The sequence below is a fragment of the Cupressus sempervirens genome, chromosome 2 (genome assembly GCF_028749045.1).
Source record: "Cupressus sempervirens isolate cs-2001-9-10 chromosome 2, ASM2874904v1, whole genome shotgun sequence".
Classification (NCBI taxonomy): Eukaryota; Viridiplantae; Streptophyta; class Pinopsida; order Cupressales; family Cupressaceae; genus Cupressus; species Cupressus sempervirens.
Genome location: NC_143119.1, coordinates 710905728 through 710919789, shown reverse-complemented (window position 1 = coordinate 710919789; position 14062 = coordinate 710905728). Strand labels below are relative to the sequence as shown.

The window sequence follows — 14062 nt, the reverse complement described above, 5'->3', positions numbered from 1 at the left end:
AATATGTATTGTTGACAGTCCATTGGAATATAAAGGGTCCAAACTGTATGCAGATATCAAAGAATTAAAATTCTGATATGTTTGATAGTTCTTTAAATAATTCCAAATCTAATATAGTATAAATCAAATGCAATTTGGCATCTACCATACTCTCATAGATATAATTCTGAAGCACCTATATTTTTCTTGTCGTCGATAAAGCCCATTTGCAAATCCGGTGAGGAAGAGTTTCAGTGGATATTCACCCATCAAAAACCAACTGAAGAAAGCGTCGAGCATGGATCATCATTTGAAGTCATGAACACACACAGGTAATGAAAGAAAATATACTGAAGATGGCTCAATAAAGTTGCAATAATATTTTCAAAGGCCTGGAGTATATGCGTTAATGGCTTCATGTATAACGGCGGGAACCATATCAAAACAAATACCTTCAAAAGCATAAGGTATCTGTAAAGTTTCTTAGACTATTGACATATCCATCGAACTTGTAAGGTGGTGTTCGAATCTTAACTTGTTTGTCATCTTGAAGAGTAATGAGAGACTACAATTTAATGTGAAAACTGATCTCTTAAACTTAATGAGATCTCTCCTTAACAAGGCTCTGATATCATGTAAAGTTTCTTACCAGATTTCAAATTCGTGGCTGACTAATGCACAACTTTTATTGCAGGTATGAACACTGTTGACAAAGGATAGATTTGCTCCAGAATCTGTATAAGTTAGTACAAAAATAACAGAGATAATATAATGTTCTTGAACTTGAAATGTCCTTCAATCCTACTTGCATGAATTGATTTCAATGCCTTGTTTATTCGAGTGGATCAAGTATACATATCATGCGGAAGGGTGTGAGGGTGAATGGTCATGTCTCCAAATGGAGACATGAACATTCATCATCACACCAGTTCAATGTTAACTAATCATGTCCGAATTTTACAAACTTAACACAAGTCTAATAATGTATTACCAATCATTATGAATTGCAGCCCAATATAAAGTATAGATCAATAGTGATCTAAAAATCAAAGGAATCAAAATAAGTTTCGATCATGCCTTGAATAATCTCAGAAAATATATATATGATCATTGGTTTCAACAGTGCATTGATTCACATACAACAATAATACATATGCATATATATATATATATATATATATATATAACAGTATGTGCATCATAATGTTGTACATATATACATATTATATATATGCTGATCACAGTTATTGTCAGACCAAAGCTACATGCTTTAACAACATCCATTCAATGCTCATCAACATTCATCATCACAAGATTGAAAGAGTCAAAATAAGTTGTTTGTGGATTCAAATTTGGAGGAGAATTTGTCTTCAAACCTATTAATCCTACATATCTGACTCATTAGTCTTCAAGTAAGTAGACAAGTTCAACCTTGGTTATTAATTCATCCTTATCTTGCTATTTTGTTGCATATTTTAGCTTGATGTTGCACACTTGTTCAAAGATATGCAATGAAAAGTGCATTTCGCCTTTAAATGTGATGAGAACTTTCATTTTCACATATTTGGATTCACCACAAACTCTAAATTCAAATTTGCACTTGAAAGAAACTTGCTTGTTGACATCTTTAAGTCAAAGACCAAAGGTATGTGTTTGTTTTGTGCTTGTTTTCGTTGTTTGTTCACTTGTTTTCTCGTTTTTCTTCTTTTGGAAGAAGTTACGAGTTTTTTCCCAAGAACTTAAGTGCATTTCACTTCACTCCACTTTTCACCTTTTCATGCAAGTGCATCATTTCATTCCATGTCCATCATTACATGCCATAGCATATTGCATCTCATTTTTCGTTCCCACTTACACACATTTCCATCCTCCGAACCCAATGGCATGTCACAATTGCATGTAAATCACTTTACATGTAATCGAATCCCTATATGCCTAGCTTGCATTCTTGGCCATTTGCACAAAAACCCATCATCACCCACATGTAATCCATCCTTCTAAGTCCAACTTTGGCCCTTTCCATCCAAAAACATATGCTTTCCAATTCATTTCTAGCCATCATATGTGTTCCATAAGTGTCTAGTCCATACTTCGAACACTCATCCCTCATGAACTCATCATTGTAACTCAAATCCAAAGGTTTTCATGGATCTAATCTCATTGGAAGATGTTTTCATCTTTATGTTGTGGCGCACTCTTCAAGATATGTCAAAACTTCTTCAAAGAACAGAGATATTTCGTCAAGAAGACATGCTTCGATTCTCAAGAAGCAGTAATTCATTTGATCTTCATTTTCGCAATGGTTGTCCGAGCACTTGAGTTCGTGTGGGAATGCACCAGGCACTTTGGTTCCAAAAAAAAAGTAGTTGCATACGCTAATGGGAAAATATGTTCTAATTCTACATTCGGACATCATTAGGAAGGTTTTCAAAGGGTCGGAGACTCTAGTTTGTGCTGATCTACAAAGAAAAATTCACAACAACTTCAACGAGAAAAAGCTTAATCACATCAAGATTTCAAATGACAACAGGCAATTCATCAAAGAGAGTCAAAGGCTATCAAAAGACGCAACACCATGATTATCAAGGTGAATGCAATGGCACGAAATACAAGAACTCCCTATCCTATGATCATATGAGATTGCAACATCAAGTACAAGGCTTTTACTAATAGTCTACAGGATTGATACATTCAGAGTCAACAACCTCATTTTTTCTTCAAGTGTTTTTCATGTTTGTAGATTGGAGAGGATGTATCGCATTAAATTATGTAATTACATGTATTACGATTTGCATGTCCTCATGACATGTAATCCAATTATTCTTCTCACCTAGTTAGACCAAGCCAAAGTTGGTTGAGTTGCTCCCACTCTTTTCTCAACTCCTTTGCCTATATAAAGGAGTGCCCTCTCATTGTAAAAATCATCTTTTGTTGTATGCAAGAAAGCTCTGTCAAGCTTGTGCAAGCATAAGTTTGATTGTGTAGTACAAATTTGGTAGAAAAGTGAATAAAAGAAGCAAGTGGATTCAAAACTTTGACTAGAAGCAATTGTGGTAGAGCAAATTAGACGCTTTGATTGTAATTTGTGCCTATTTTCTTTGATTCATGTTATTATTGTGTGCTCAATAATAAGAGCTTAGTGAGTTAAGAAGCAATCGGAGCCGAAGCTTTGACTGGGAGCGATTGTAGTGATGCATAGGCTAGAAGCTTTAAGTGTAGCTTGTATTACTGTCTAAAATTCACGAAAAATAGTTAGAATTTCCCTACTTTTGGATGACTTTGTGCCCCAATGGTAGAGGTTTTTCTTATAGAATAGAAATCATCTACTTCTAGAAGTCTTTGTGCCCCAATGGTAGTGATTTTTCTTATAAATTAGACAAACGGGACTTAGAGCCAAACCGGTATGCTTTCAATCAACCTTTGAGTTGGTTTTGGTTTATCGGTATCACCATTTCCAGCTATTAGATAGAAGTGTAATTTTAAAAATATCGGTAATACCCCTTATAGAATCTATCAACTTCTTGCTTACCTTGAGTTGATCCAAGGAACGGTGAGAAGGGAGAGCTCTCCCTTTAATGTATGAGAGACTTGGTCTCATACGCTGTAGCTAGTCTACCTATTTTGCGACTAGATTTTAACAAAATTCTCAGTTGCAAAATATCCACCCAACATGTGTAAGATTTCGATTCCCTTCTGTCACAAACCAACATAGAACTATCAATTATTCGCCAGGAATGATTGTACACTTGTGTCTGATAGCAATGGAACTACTATACAGTGGCTACAGGAAGCAATTAGGAAGGACCATACGGAATTGATGAGGTTAGATGTATGGTAAGGGAAACCAAATGCTGTGGTCTTGGGGGGTCGTATGGTAAGCCAAGATGATCATACGATGACAGTTTAGCAACCAAGTACAGAGCAATAGCAATGAAGCTGTACGGTTGAGATATGAAGGGTTGTACAGTATATGCATATAGGTCGTACGGTAAGTTATGCATGTTGTACAGGATGGGTCATACGGGATGGGCCATGCCGGATGGGCCATACAGGATGGGTCATACGATGGGGGCCGTACAGGATGGATCGTATGGTGGGGGTCGTACAGGATAGGTCGTATGGGATGGGTTGTAAGGGATGGGTCGTTCAAGATGGGTCATACAATGTTACTACAATACAACCATGAACAAGAGGAAATCCAAATAATGAGAATTGAACATAGGTATATTCAATTAATATTCGCAGATAGATGATGCTCCAATTTGCCAAATCCGAACTAAGTGTTACAGGCGACGGAATAGGGTGAGGGTTGAATCCCCAAATACTAGACAAACCAAATAGGGAAAGTCTTTCACTTCCAAAATGGTAAACAAGAGAGAGCTCCAATAGGAATTTGCAATACATAGAAAATAATCCAAAATGCATACCTATGACTACCTACAAGTCGTGCTTAAATACCCGTCAGGGAAAACCTTTCCGAGGGTGTACAAAGATAGCTGAGGGCAACACTTACCAATGGAAACTAAAATAAAACTAGGTCCAAAATATATTAAATCAATCGAAACCACAAATACAAATATTAACTTGGGCCCCATATTAATTAATTAAAGTAACTAATTAAAAGTCCTTTTATTATATGATTTAAATCATGGGACTAGTTAATTAATTAATTTAATTTAATTAATAGATTAAAATTAGGGACATTACAAATCCTCGCTGCCCAAAGATTGCTTGCCCTCAAGCAATCCGTCATCAGATGAAACACCAACAGCTCTAGGGTCCCAAATCAAATGCACAGGTGAGATAAGTGAAATGACATCAATCCTCCGCAACACCACATTGTCGTCAAACTTTCGTTGCGCCACTCTGATATAAATATTGTCTCATCCAGAGTCACTAAGATCCCAAACTTGAAATTCATCTATGTAATCCATCGTGATTGCCACTAGGGAATAGACTTCATAATCAGCCAACTGTAAAGATTGCTCCTGCAAATAATCCTCGATCGAATTTGCATCACTAGGAGTTTGGACAACTACCAAAAGAGCTTGCTTATTCGGAGGGTCGTTGGTAGAACCCAAATTTCCATCAAGTTGATCGTCGAGGATTGGTTCAATGACATTTGTGCAAGTACCTTCCTCCAGAATTTCCTCCATCTTGGTCTTAGGTACCAAGCAAATTCTATCTTTGTGGTAAATGATTTCGTCAACCACTTGGTATCTATCATCTTGTACTTGACCATCTAATAGTTGCAACGCAAAAGTGTTCTTGGAGTATTCGACTAACAGATGTGCCTTCCAATCGATTGGAAAATGAGCCATAGTGTTATCCAAGTCAAAGCTCTCCATTCTCCCAATAGGCTGGCAGAATCACTAGCTCTGATACCACTATAAGATTATGACTCCCTTCTATCACAACTCTACACAGAACTATCAATTCTTCACCAGGAATGATCGTATGCTTGTGTCTAATAGCAATGGAACTACTGTACGGTGGCTACAGGAAGCAATTAGGAAGGACTGTACAGAATTGATGAGGTTAGATGTATAGTAAGGGAAACCAAATGTCGTGGTGTTGAAGTGTTGTACGGTACGCCAAGATGGTCGTACAGTGAAGGTAAAGCAACCAAGTACGAAGCAATAGCAATCAAGCTATACGGTAGAGATATGAAGGGTCGTATGGTATATGTATGCAGGTCGTAAAGTAAGTTATGTAGGTTGTATGGTAAGTTATGCAGGCCGTACGGTAAGTTATGTAGGCCGTACAAGATGGGTCATACGAGATGGGCCGCACAGGATGGGCCATACAGTGGGGGTCGTACAAAATGGGTCGTGCAAGATGAGCCATACAGGATAGGTCGTACAGGATGGGTCGTACGGATGGGTCGTGCAAGATGGGTTGTATAGGATGGGTCATACAATGTTACTACAATACAACCATGAACAAGATGAAATCCAAATAATGAGAATTGAACACAGGTATATTCAATTAATATTAGCAGAAGATGGTGCTCTGATTTGCCAGATCCGAGTGAAGTGTTACAAGCGACAAAATAGGGTGAGGGTTGAATCCCACCAAAACTGGACAAACCAAATAGGGAAGGTTTTTCACTTCCGAAATGGCGAACAACAAAGAATTCCAACAAGAATTCGCAATGCATAGAAAATAATCCAAAATGCATACCTACGACTACCTACAAGCCATGCTTAAATACCCGTCGAGGAAAACCTTTTCCGAGGGTGTACAAAGATAGCCAACGGCAACACTTACTAATGGAAACTAAAATAAAAATAGGCCTGAGATATATTAAATCAATCGGAACCACAAATACAAATATTAACTTGTGCCCCATATTAATTAATTAAAGTAACTAATTAAAGGTCCTTTTATTATACGATTTAAATTCTGGGACCAGTTAATTAATTAATTTAATTTAATTATTAGATTAAAATTGGGGGTAGTATTGGTAACAGTTAGTCACAATATACCTTCTTGGTAGAACTCATCTACATTTTCCATAGATGAGATATGCAAAATATTGATATGGATATGTAATTTATAATCATATTGATATAACTCTAATGAGAATTGAACCCATTTTTAATCTCTAAATAAAGAAAAAGCTCCATACGAACATGTAAATTTAGTTTATGCATTTTTTTACAGATTACGTCGCATTTTTAAGTATGTTTGTACAGATTACTTTGCATTTAAGAGCTTTATGTCATTAAGTTGCTTGACTTAGCTTATGCCAATGTCAAAACCATAATCCTAATCAAGTATTTTATGGTCCTCTTTGTTTAACTCCCCTTCAAGGGGAGAATGCAGCAAGCATTGAGCTTTAGAATTGTTAATCTCTTCTTGACAAAATTCAACTCCCTTCAAGAAATTCAACTATGCTCACTAAACTTAGGAATCTAGTCTCTAACTAATGGAAAGGAACTAAACAAACTAAATCCTTGAGTTCATACCCCCCACTGGAGATAACTTGGCATTATAAGTTATAGGGTTTTGTCCTGTCTGCCCAAAAACTTATCCCTGACATAAAACTCAGCCAATGCCTTATCCAAGCTTTTATCATCAAGAAAATCAAGCTGATAGGAGACAAATATGAAGGAAAAATCACTATTTGCCCAAATTTACATCCCAGCTTCAAGTAAATTCAAGCCAATCATCTCATAGATGGCATTTGTTGTCGACTCATCCTGGATAATGAAAATGGTGTTATATTACCAGCCACCTAAGTGCCATCTCCATCTGCAAGCAAAACCATGAAACCTTGGCTCCAGATTGCACAAGTAGCTTCTAAACCAACAATGAAGGCAATGAAAGTTGAAATCCAAGGATGAAACAAATGGGTACCTGGATAATGAAAATGGTGTTATATTACCAGCCCCCTAAGTGCCATCTCCATCTGCAACCAAAACCATGAAACCTTGGCTGCAGATTGCACAAGTAGCTGCTAAACCAACAATGAAGGCAATGGAAGTTGAAATCCAAGGATGAAACAAATGGGTATCCACAATACCTTTCCAAGTGTCTAAGTCACCAAGTGTGATGAAAATGGAATGAAACTATAGTATTTAGTATTGGGCGACAGGGTTTTAAAAACCTCATCTACCCTATTTGTTCTTAAGGCCATCAAAATTATTTCATTTGACTCTTAAGCTATGCCACTGTCTCATGATTTGCATATGATCAAATGTTTTATGGAATCAACACTAAATTTTACAAAAAAATCAGCTACACCCTTTGCTTTTCAATAGACATGCCTGAAAATGTAATGATTTGGCACTTATAGTAGTTGAACTTCACAAAAAGTATCTTCTGATTTCTAAATTTGAAAACCCTTGCTACAAAAGTGCCATCTCCATCTGCAACCAAAACCATGAAACCTTGGCTGCAGATTGCACAAGTAGCTGCTAAACCAACAATGAAGGCAATGGAAGTTGAAATCCAAGGATGAAACAAATGGGTATCCACAATACCTTTCCAAGTGTCTAAGTCACCAAGTGTGATGAAAATGGAATGAAACTATAGTATTTAGTATTGGGCGACAGGGTTTTAAAAACCTCATCTACCCTATTTGTTCTTAAGGCCATCAAAATTATTTCATTTGACTCTTAAGCTATGCCACTGTCTCATGATTTGCATATGATCAAATGTTTTATGGAATCAACACTAAATTTTACAAAAAAATCAGCTACACCCTTTGCTTTTCAATAGACATGCCTGAAAATGTAATGATTTGGCACTTATAGTAGTTGAACTTCACAAAAAGTATCTTCTGATTTCTAAATTTGAAAACCCTTGCTACAAATAGCCTGAAAAACTACCCAAACTCTTTTTAGGCTTTTAGTACTTCCAGTTTTACTCTATGGTTGTGAACTGTAAGCCAGCAGAACTCTAGCCTATAGTGGAACGAAATTGAGAAATTTAAAAAAAACACTTGACTGCAAACAAGTTCAAAATTGAAAGTTTAATCCCTTATTATATCATGTTGAGTGAAATTGGGGCTGCTCCTACTGAAGCAATTGTTATGGTGTGACTTGTAAGATATTTTATAACAATTGAGCGAATGGAAGAGGGTAAATGGCCTAAAGTTGTCTCCAATGGCATATTGTGCAATACAAAAAAAAGACTTGGATGTGACAAGCTAGCAAATGGTTTAGGAAATGGGAAATTTACATAAACGTGTGCCACACTGATAGTAAAGAGATAACGGTTTCTGTTATGGATATGTTCCATGACCATTCTTTAGATAAAGGACTAAGGAGAAAGAAAAAGTATTACACTGAAGAGGTTAATGTCACTCTTAATCATCATCAAAAAGCGTACATAGGGGCCAATATCTCTTGGAGAGCCAATATTCTCATTGCTCAATTAAGAACTAACTCTCAACAACTCAGTTGTGAAACCAGCCATTGCAAAAGACCAAAGAAGCTTGCAAAGAAAGACTCTGCATTTTTCGCATTTCCTGAGAAATGGAAACAGAAAAGCATTTCATTATAAAATGTGACGCCTTCAAAGACTGCATGGACAGTCTTGCAAATCTTTTGACAGCTAACTCTTGGGTTGATTTAGTCAGAAGGTGGCAGTTGAACAGTTGGGAGCACTCATCATCAAGTTGCATAAGAAAAGGATTGAAATACAGAATTTCAGTTTGTAATGCAGTCTGTCCCATAGGCTATCTTTAATTTCCTTCTTTCTTTCTTTCTTAAAAATATACTATTTCTATGAGAAATATTGTTTCTCAAGCGAGTGGTCAGGTATTGCAGCTCATTTACATACAGGTTTTGTATATGCATATAAATGGCTAAAAATATAAAAACGAAACAAAAAAGAGAAAGAATATATTTTGATATTTCAGCCAGTCGTTTGTAGGCTGATTGCCGTTTAAGTAGGCCAGGATCTTAGTTTAAACACACATTCATTTGATTTTCCCTTTCTTGGTTGTGTAAGAGACCTGAATCCATATATAGGATCTATGATGTTTTCTTCTCTTTATTTCAATTACCCTGTTTGATAATATTGTGTGAGTCAGCATGACTGATGCAGTGATGGTAGAAGATGTTTGGAGTTGTCATGATACAGATTTGGTTTCATGATGATCAGTTATTGTGTTGTCATTGATGTCAAGTATTGACCTAGTGCTCCTAGCAGGTCATTGAGAATGAATGTGATGAATGAGGTGTTGCAGTGAGTGTTTGTGGTTGCTATCCTTATGGGAGACTTAGGGGTGTCTTTCCTTGTCAAGTGTATGACCGCCACTCTTGATGTGAAAGTTCAAGTAAGTTATGATTGGTTGAAGATTGACAATGCAACTGCTACAACAGTTGATGACAGGCAATAGGTGATTTGACCATTCTATCAAATCTAGGCAGAGTTAAACAGATTGGTCACAGGAGTAAGTGGAACGTGGCTTGTAGACTTTGTAGTTATGATCGCAACTCATTTGGATAATATGTTGAGTTACCAGATTCCCTCTTGGACTTGGGAATTCCTCGTTCAATTCTCTCAAAAGTCTGATCCTTGTCAAATTCTGTCAAAAGTCTACCACAGAGACCGAATTTCAATCGGAATTATATTATCTAAGAGGAACCCAGACAGAATTCAAACGACTTTTGGGCAACTTTGGTTTCCAAAAGAGGAACCTGGACAGAATTTCGGAGAATTTTCAGAGAATTTGGTTGAAAAACAGTGAACACTCATGTTTACTTTTTCAAAAGTTTTTTTTGCCAAAGTAGACTTAAGCACATGATTAGATACAAATTGCTAATCATATTTAATTTGAATTAAATGCTACTTTAGAAGAGCAGTCAGGATGTATGAAAGTGCCATACTTCTATTATGGAATGTATGTAATACACCACAATTCATGCATTTAGCCTAACACATACAACAAACTATGGATTGAACAAAATCTGGATAATTCTGGATCCAAAGCCTGCTTTCTTGGCTTCCAATCTGATTCAAAGCTTCTTTCTTTGAATTATCAAGTATGATAATTGATATGTGAAGCTTACAATATGGTAGCAATCACATCATTTGTCTTAAATGACCCTATAACATTACTTTTTGTGCTACATTTTTGCAACAGCAGAATGATGACGATTTGCTTGATGATATTTGATCAATGATGGTCAATTATTAATGTTGACCCTATTGTTTTTGAACTGAAACATTGACAAGGTGGTTTATTTTGCTATGTTGCTTTAATATTAGAATAGTGGTGTATGAATTTATTTGTTGCTCCAAGTATGTACATATTTTTTTTTTTTTTTAATATTCCTGTATGCACACACCCAAAACGAATAGAGTCCGAACCCAACCCAGAAAAAATTGGACGAATTTCAACCCGAATCTTGAACTTGAATCAGTACCTAAATCCAAACCGGCAACTTAGATAATCTGTAAGCAGGTATTGTGAAGATAAATAAAAAATTTGCATAAGTTGTGTGTGTTATTGAGCTACCGATGGTAGATCGAAGACCGGGGACTAGTATGGATGAAGTAGTGAACTTGATCGAGCTAGATACAATTGGTGACATGTCTCTATGATTGTAGGTGATGATATAGCAATCCAAGGATCGATGCAAGTGTGTCATGAAGGTTCTAGAAGAAGGGTTTGTTTGGTCAAAACGTGTTTGACAGTTATTCATGAATTTGAATGTAAAGGTAATTGTGAGACGACGCGGTATACAAAATTCACTGTGTGCATTGAGATGTGTGTTTAGGCACGTGGTATGAAATCGATGAGTTTGAAATTCAAAGCGAAATGTATTAGGGCAAATTTAAGGCAGTGAAACAATTAGGGTTTTATAGAACATCAGATATTGGTGAAGGCAAAAAAAATGTTTGTTGATCGTGGTGTAGCTGTAAGTGTGAAGATGCAATCATGCCAGAGGATAGTTGAAAATGAAGTGAAGTGTTTGTGTGTTCTGCATTGGTTCTGATCAAGCAAAGGAGATGTTGTTTAGCAAATAATTCTACCTATTGTTCCCTAACAGTTGTAGCAGTAAAATCCCTTAACTGGGTGGATCCTAACAGGTCCTTTATTGTAAATCCTTTAATAGAGTGACACTTTAATCAGTGTTCTAAGTCCTCTACCAATGCTACTCTTGACAGGGTAAAGCTCCTAACTGGGCTAGAGGTAAATCCCTTAACTGGTGGCACTTGCCAGTGTCTTTGTAAACTCCTGTAGGGTTAAGCTCCTAACAAGGTGTAGTTCAGAAGAGTGCACAATTTGTTGGTACTAATCCCCACCATGGTTTTAACCCAAGTTGGGTTTCCACGAGACCAAAATATCTATTGCAACTGTTGCATCATTTTGTGGATGTACTTATATGTTTAATGATTTCATTTGTTGTTATTAAGCTTATGTTGTGACAAGGGTTTGAGTGATTGAAAAGTTGCTTAATCGGTCGATTGCTGATTCACCCCTCTCTCAATAATCTGATCCCTTAGGACTAACAGTGTGGATTGCATGTTTGTTGAATGTCAGATTTCTTTCCTGTAAGATATTAGATATCTTTCAGTTACCAAGCTACTCTTAGAAATTGAGATTACTTCCATTCTTTTAACTAGCTACGTTTATTAATCACATTCATCCAGCTAGCTACCCTATCCAATCAGTTCTTTGACAAGGTTCAAAGCATGCTATTACTCGTAGACTTTTCCTATCCGACCTAAAATATTGAATAGGTCTTTCAACTTATGTGTCTTGACATCTCTTCGACAAGCCTCATCCTTTCATAAAGGCCAACGAATGAGGCCAACGCTATGTAAAAATGTGGATGACACATGCTACCCTTAGCAAGACAGGTTGGATGGGTGGAATGGTAATAAAAACTGAAGGTTGATGAACCGGACAAACAATATTTGTGAACCCAATGTGAAATAGACTTGTCAACCTACGTCATTTCAATTCAACCGATCCAAAATCTCCTGCTAAAGTTACTTGGCTCCATCCATCATCTTGCCTAACACTTGCTTGCTCATTGGTTGAACTTCATGATTTGGAGGTTTGTGTGACCGATCAATTTGTAAGTTTTCCGTAAGTATGCATCAATGCCCTAAGGAATGGACCAAGAGAAGACATAAAAAGGCACAACGGGGGAATTTCTGGTTGAATTTACTAACAAAAGATGCAGCCAGTTGCAATGGCTCGTCTTGAATATTATGAAAAATTTAGATCGTCTTCTTCAGTGGGAAAAAAACTCATAATTTAATCAATGATAACATATTCAAGGAAGCTTAAAAACCTCCTCTTAACAGACGCTACAATCAAATGACAAATCGTCAGTGCCTCCCAAAGCACCCCAGTTTGGTATTTTGTTATTAATTGTCATCCCTCATCTTTTTTCGTTGTATAAAGACAAAATTCGACTATACAACTGTCGTTTATATCCGTGCAGATTATAACCAGACCCAAAACATTTTGCAACATCGAAGCACTAACCAGCACTATCTGCTGTGTCTGCGGCCGGGAAAAAGAGCGAGATCTGTAAACAGTAAGGCCACAAAATTTAATACCCTTTTATCAATTGTTATTATTATTTAGGTCAATTTAGTGTCTGCCTCAAATGATGTAAATTCAAACTTCTATTCTGCCTTTCACTCGCACAGGCACTCTGTCAAACTACTATTTTTTTGTTCGTGAATATCTGAGACTGTTAAATAGAAAATGTGAAGACACGATTGAACAAGGAATATAAAGCAAAAAGGGTCGAAAGGATTTGAACCTTGGCAAGCCCAAATTCTAAGATTGTAGTATCGGCTCGAGATTTTACAGAATTTGGAGCAGAAACTCCGTCGACTGTGTCGTGCCCAAACGAATAATTTGGCTTCTAATGAGCTAGGATTTCCAATTACGCGAAGGTTTGAGTTAATGAGTGTGTCCATGAGTAGATTCAACTTTATAATTCAGAGGCAAGATTCCATGTGTTAGCAACTAGTACGACACAAACTGGTCAGGAGCGCTCCCATGAATTTTAAATAATATGTAGAGATGATTTTTTTAATCAACACGAGACCCATGGGGCACAATAATGTTAAAGCAATGCTTGAAGACAATAGACGCACGTATGGGTGAAAAATGAGCGATGTTGATTGAACGGGTTTTGTTATATTTTGGTAGAGAAGGGGGGAATTTGATGGGGAATTTGATGATCTTGAGGATAAATATAGGGGAAGTGCATCAATAGTTAATTTTGGCATTTACATAATCTAAAATTGTAATTTTCGTATTCGCATTAGATCAGAAGGAGAATGGTCTACATGGGTCAGATATTATTGGGAACAATGTGAATTTATTGTTCTTTAACGATGGGAGTTGGAAGATGATTATTACAGAACATAAATGTAAAAATTAGGGGAAAATGTAATGAAATGATGACTTTCTACATGTACAAAAGAATTGAAAATGACTACTCAAAGTTTGATAGAAGATAGTACAAATGATAGCTAACATGTGATTTGAATTCCAAGAAAAATTTGGGGGAATCAATCATGTCCAGCAACCCCCTCCTAGGACTTTGTCAAGAAGGGTAGCCCATTATTGACAATTTTAGGTCTAATGACA

General features: G+C 36.6%; 1 protein-coding gene across 2 annotated transcripts in view; it reads right to left on the bottom strand.

Moving 5' to 3' along the window:
• The window catches only part of HGL1 (heteroglycan glucosidase 1), a 245265-nt gene extending 231747 nt beyond the window's left edge, over positions 1–13518 (bottom strand). The window contains exon 1 of one of the 2 annotated variants that reach the window (XM_089815121.1): positions 13224–13518. In XM_089815121.1, coding sequence (XP_089671247.1) covers positions 13224–13383 — 160 coding nt within the window. In that variant the 5' untranslated portion in view covers positions 13384–13518. The remainder of the gene's footprint in view (positions 1–13223) is intronic. The other variant, XM_089815120.1, reaches the window with a different exon arrangement.
• Positions 13519–14062: the final 544 nt, after the last annotated feature.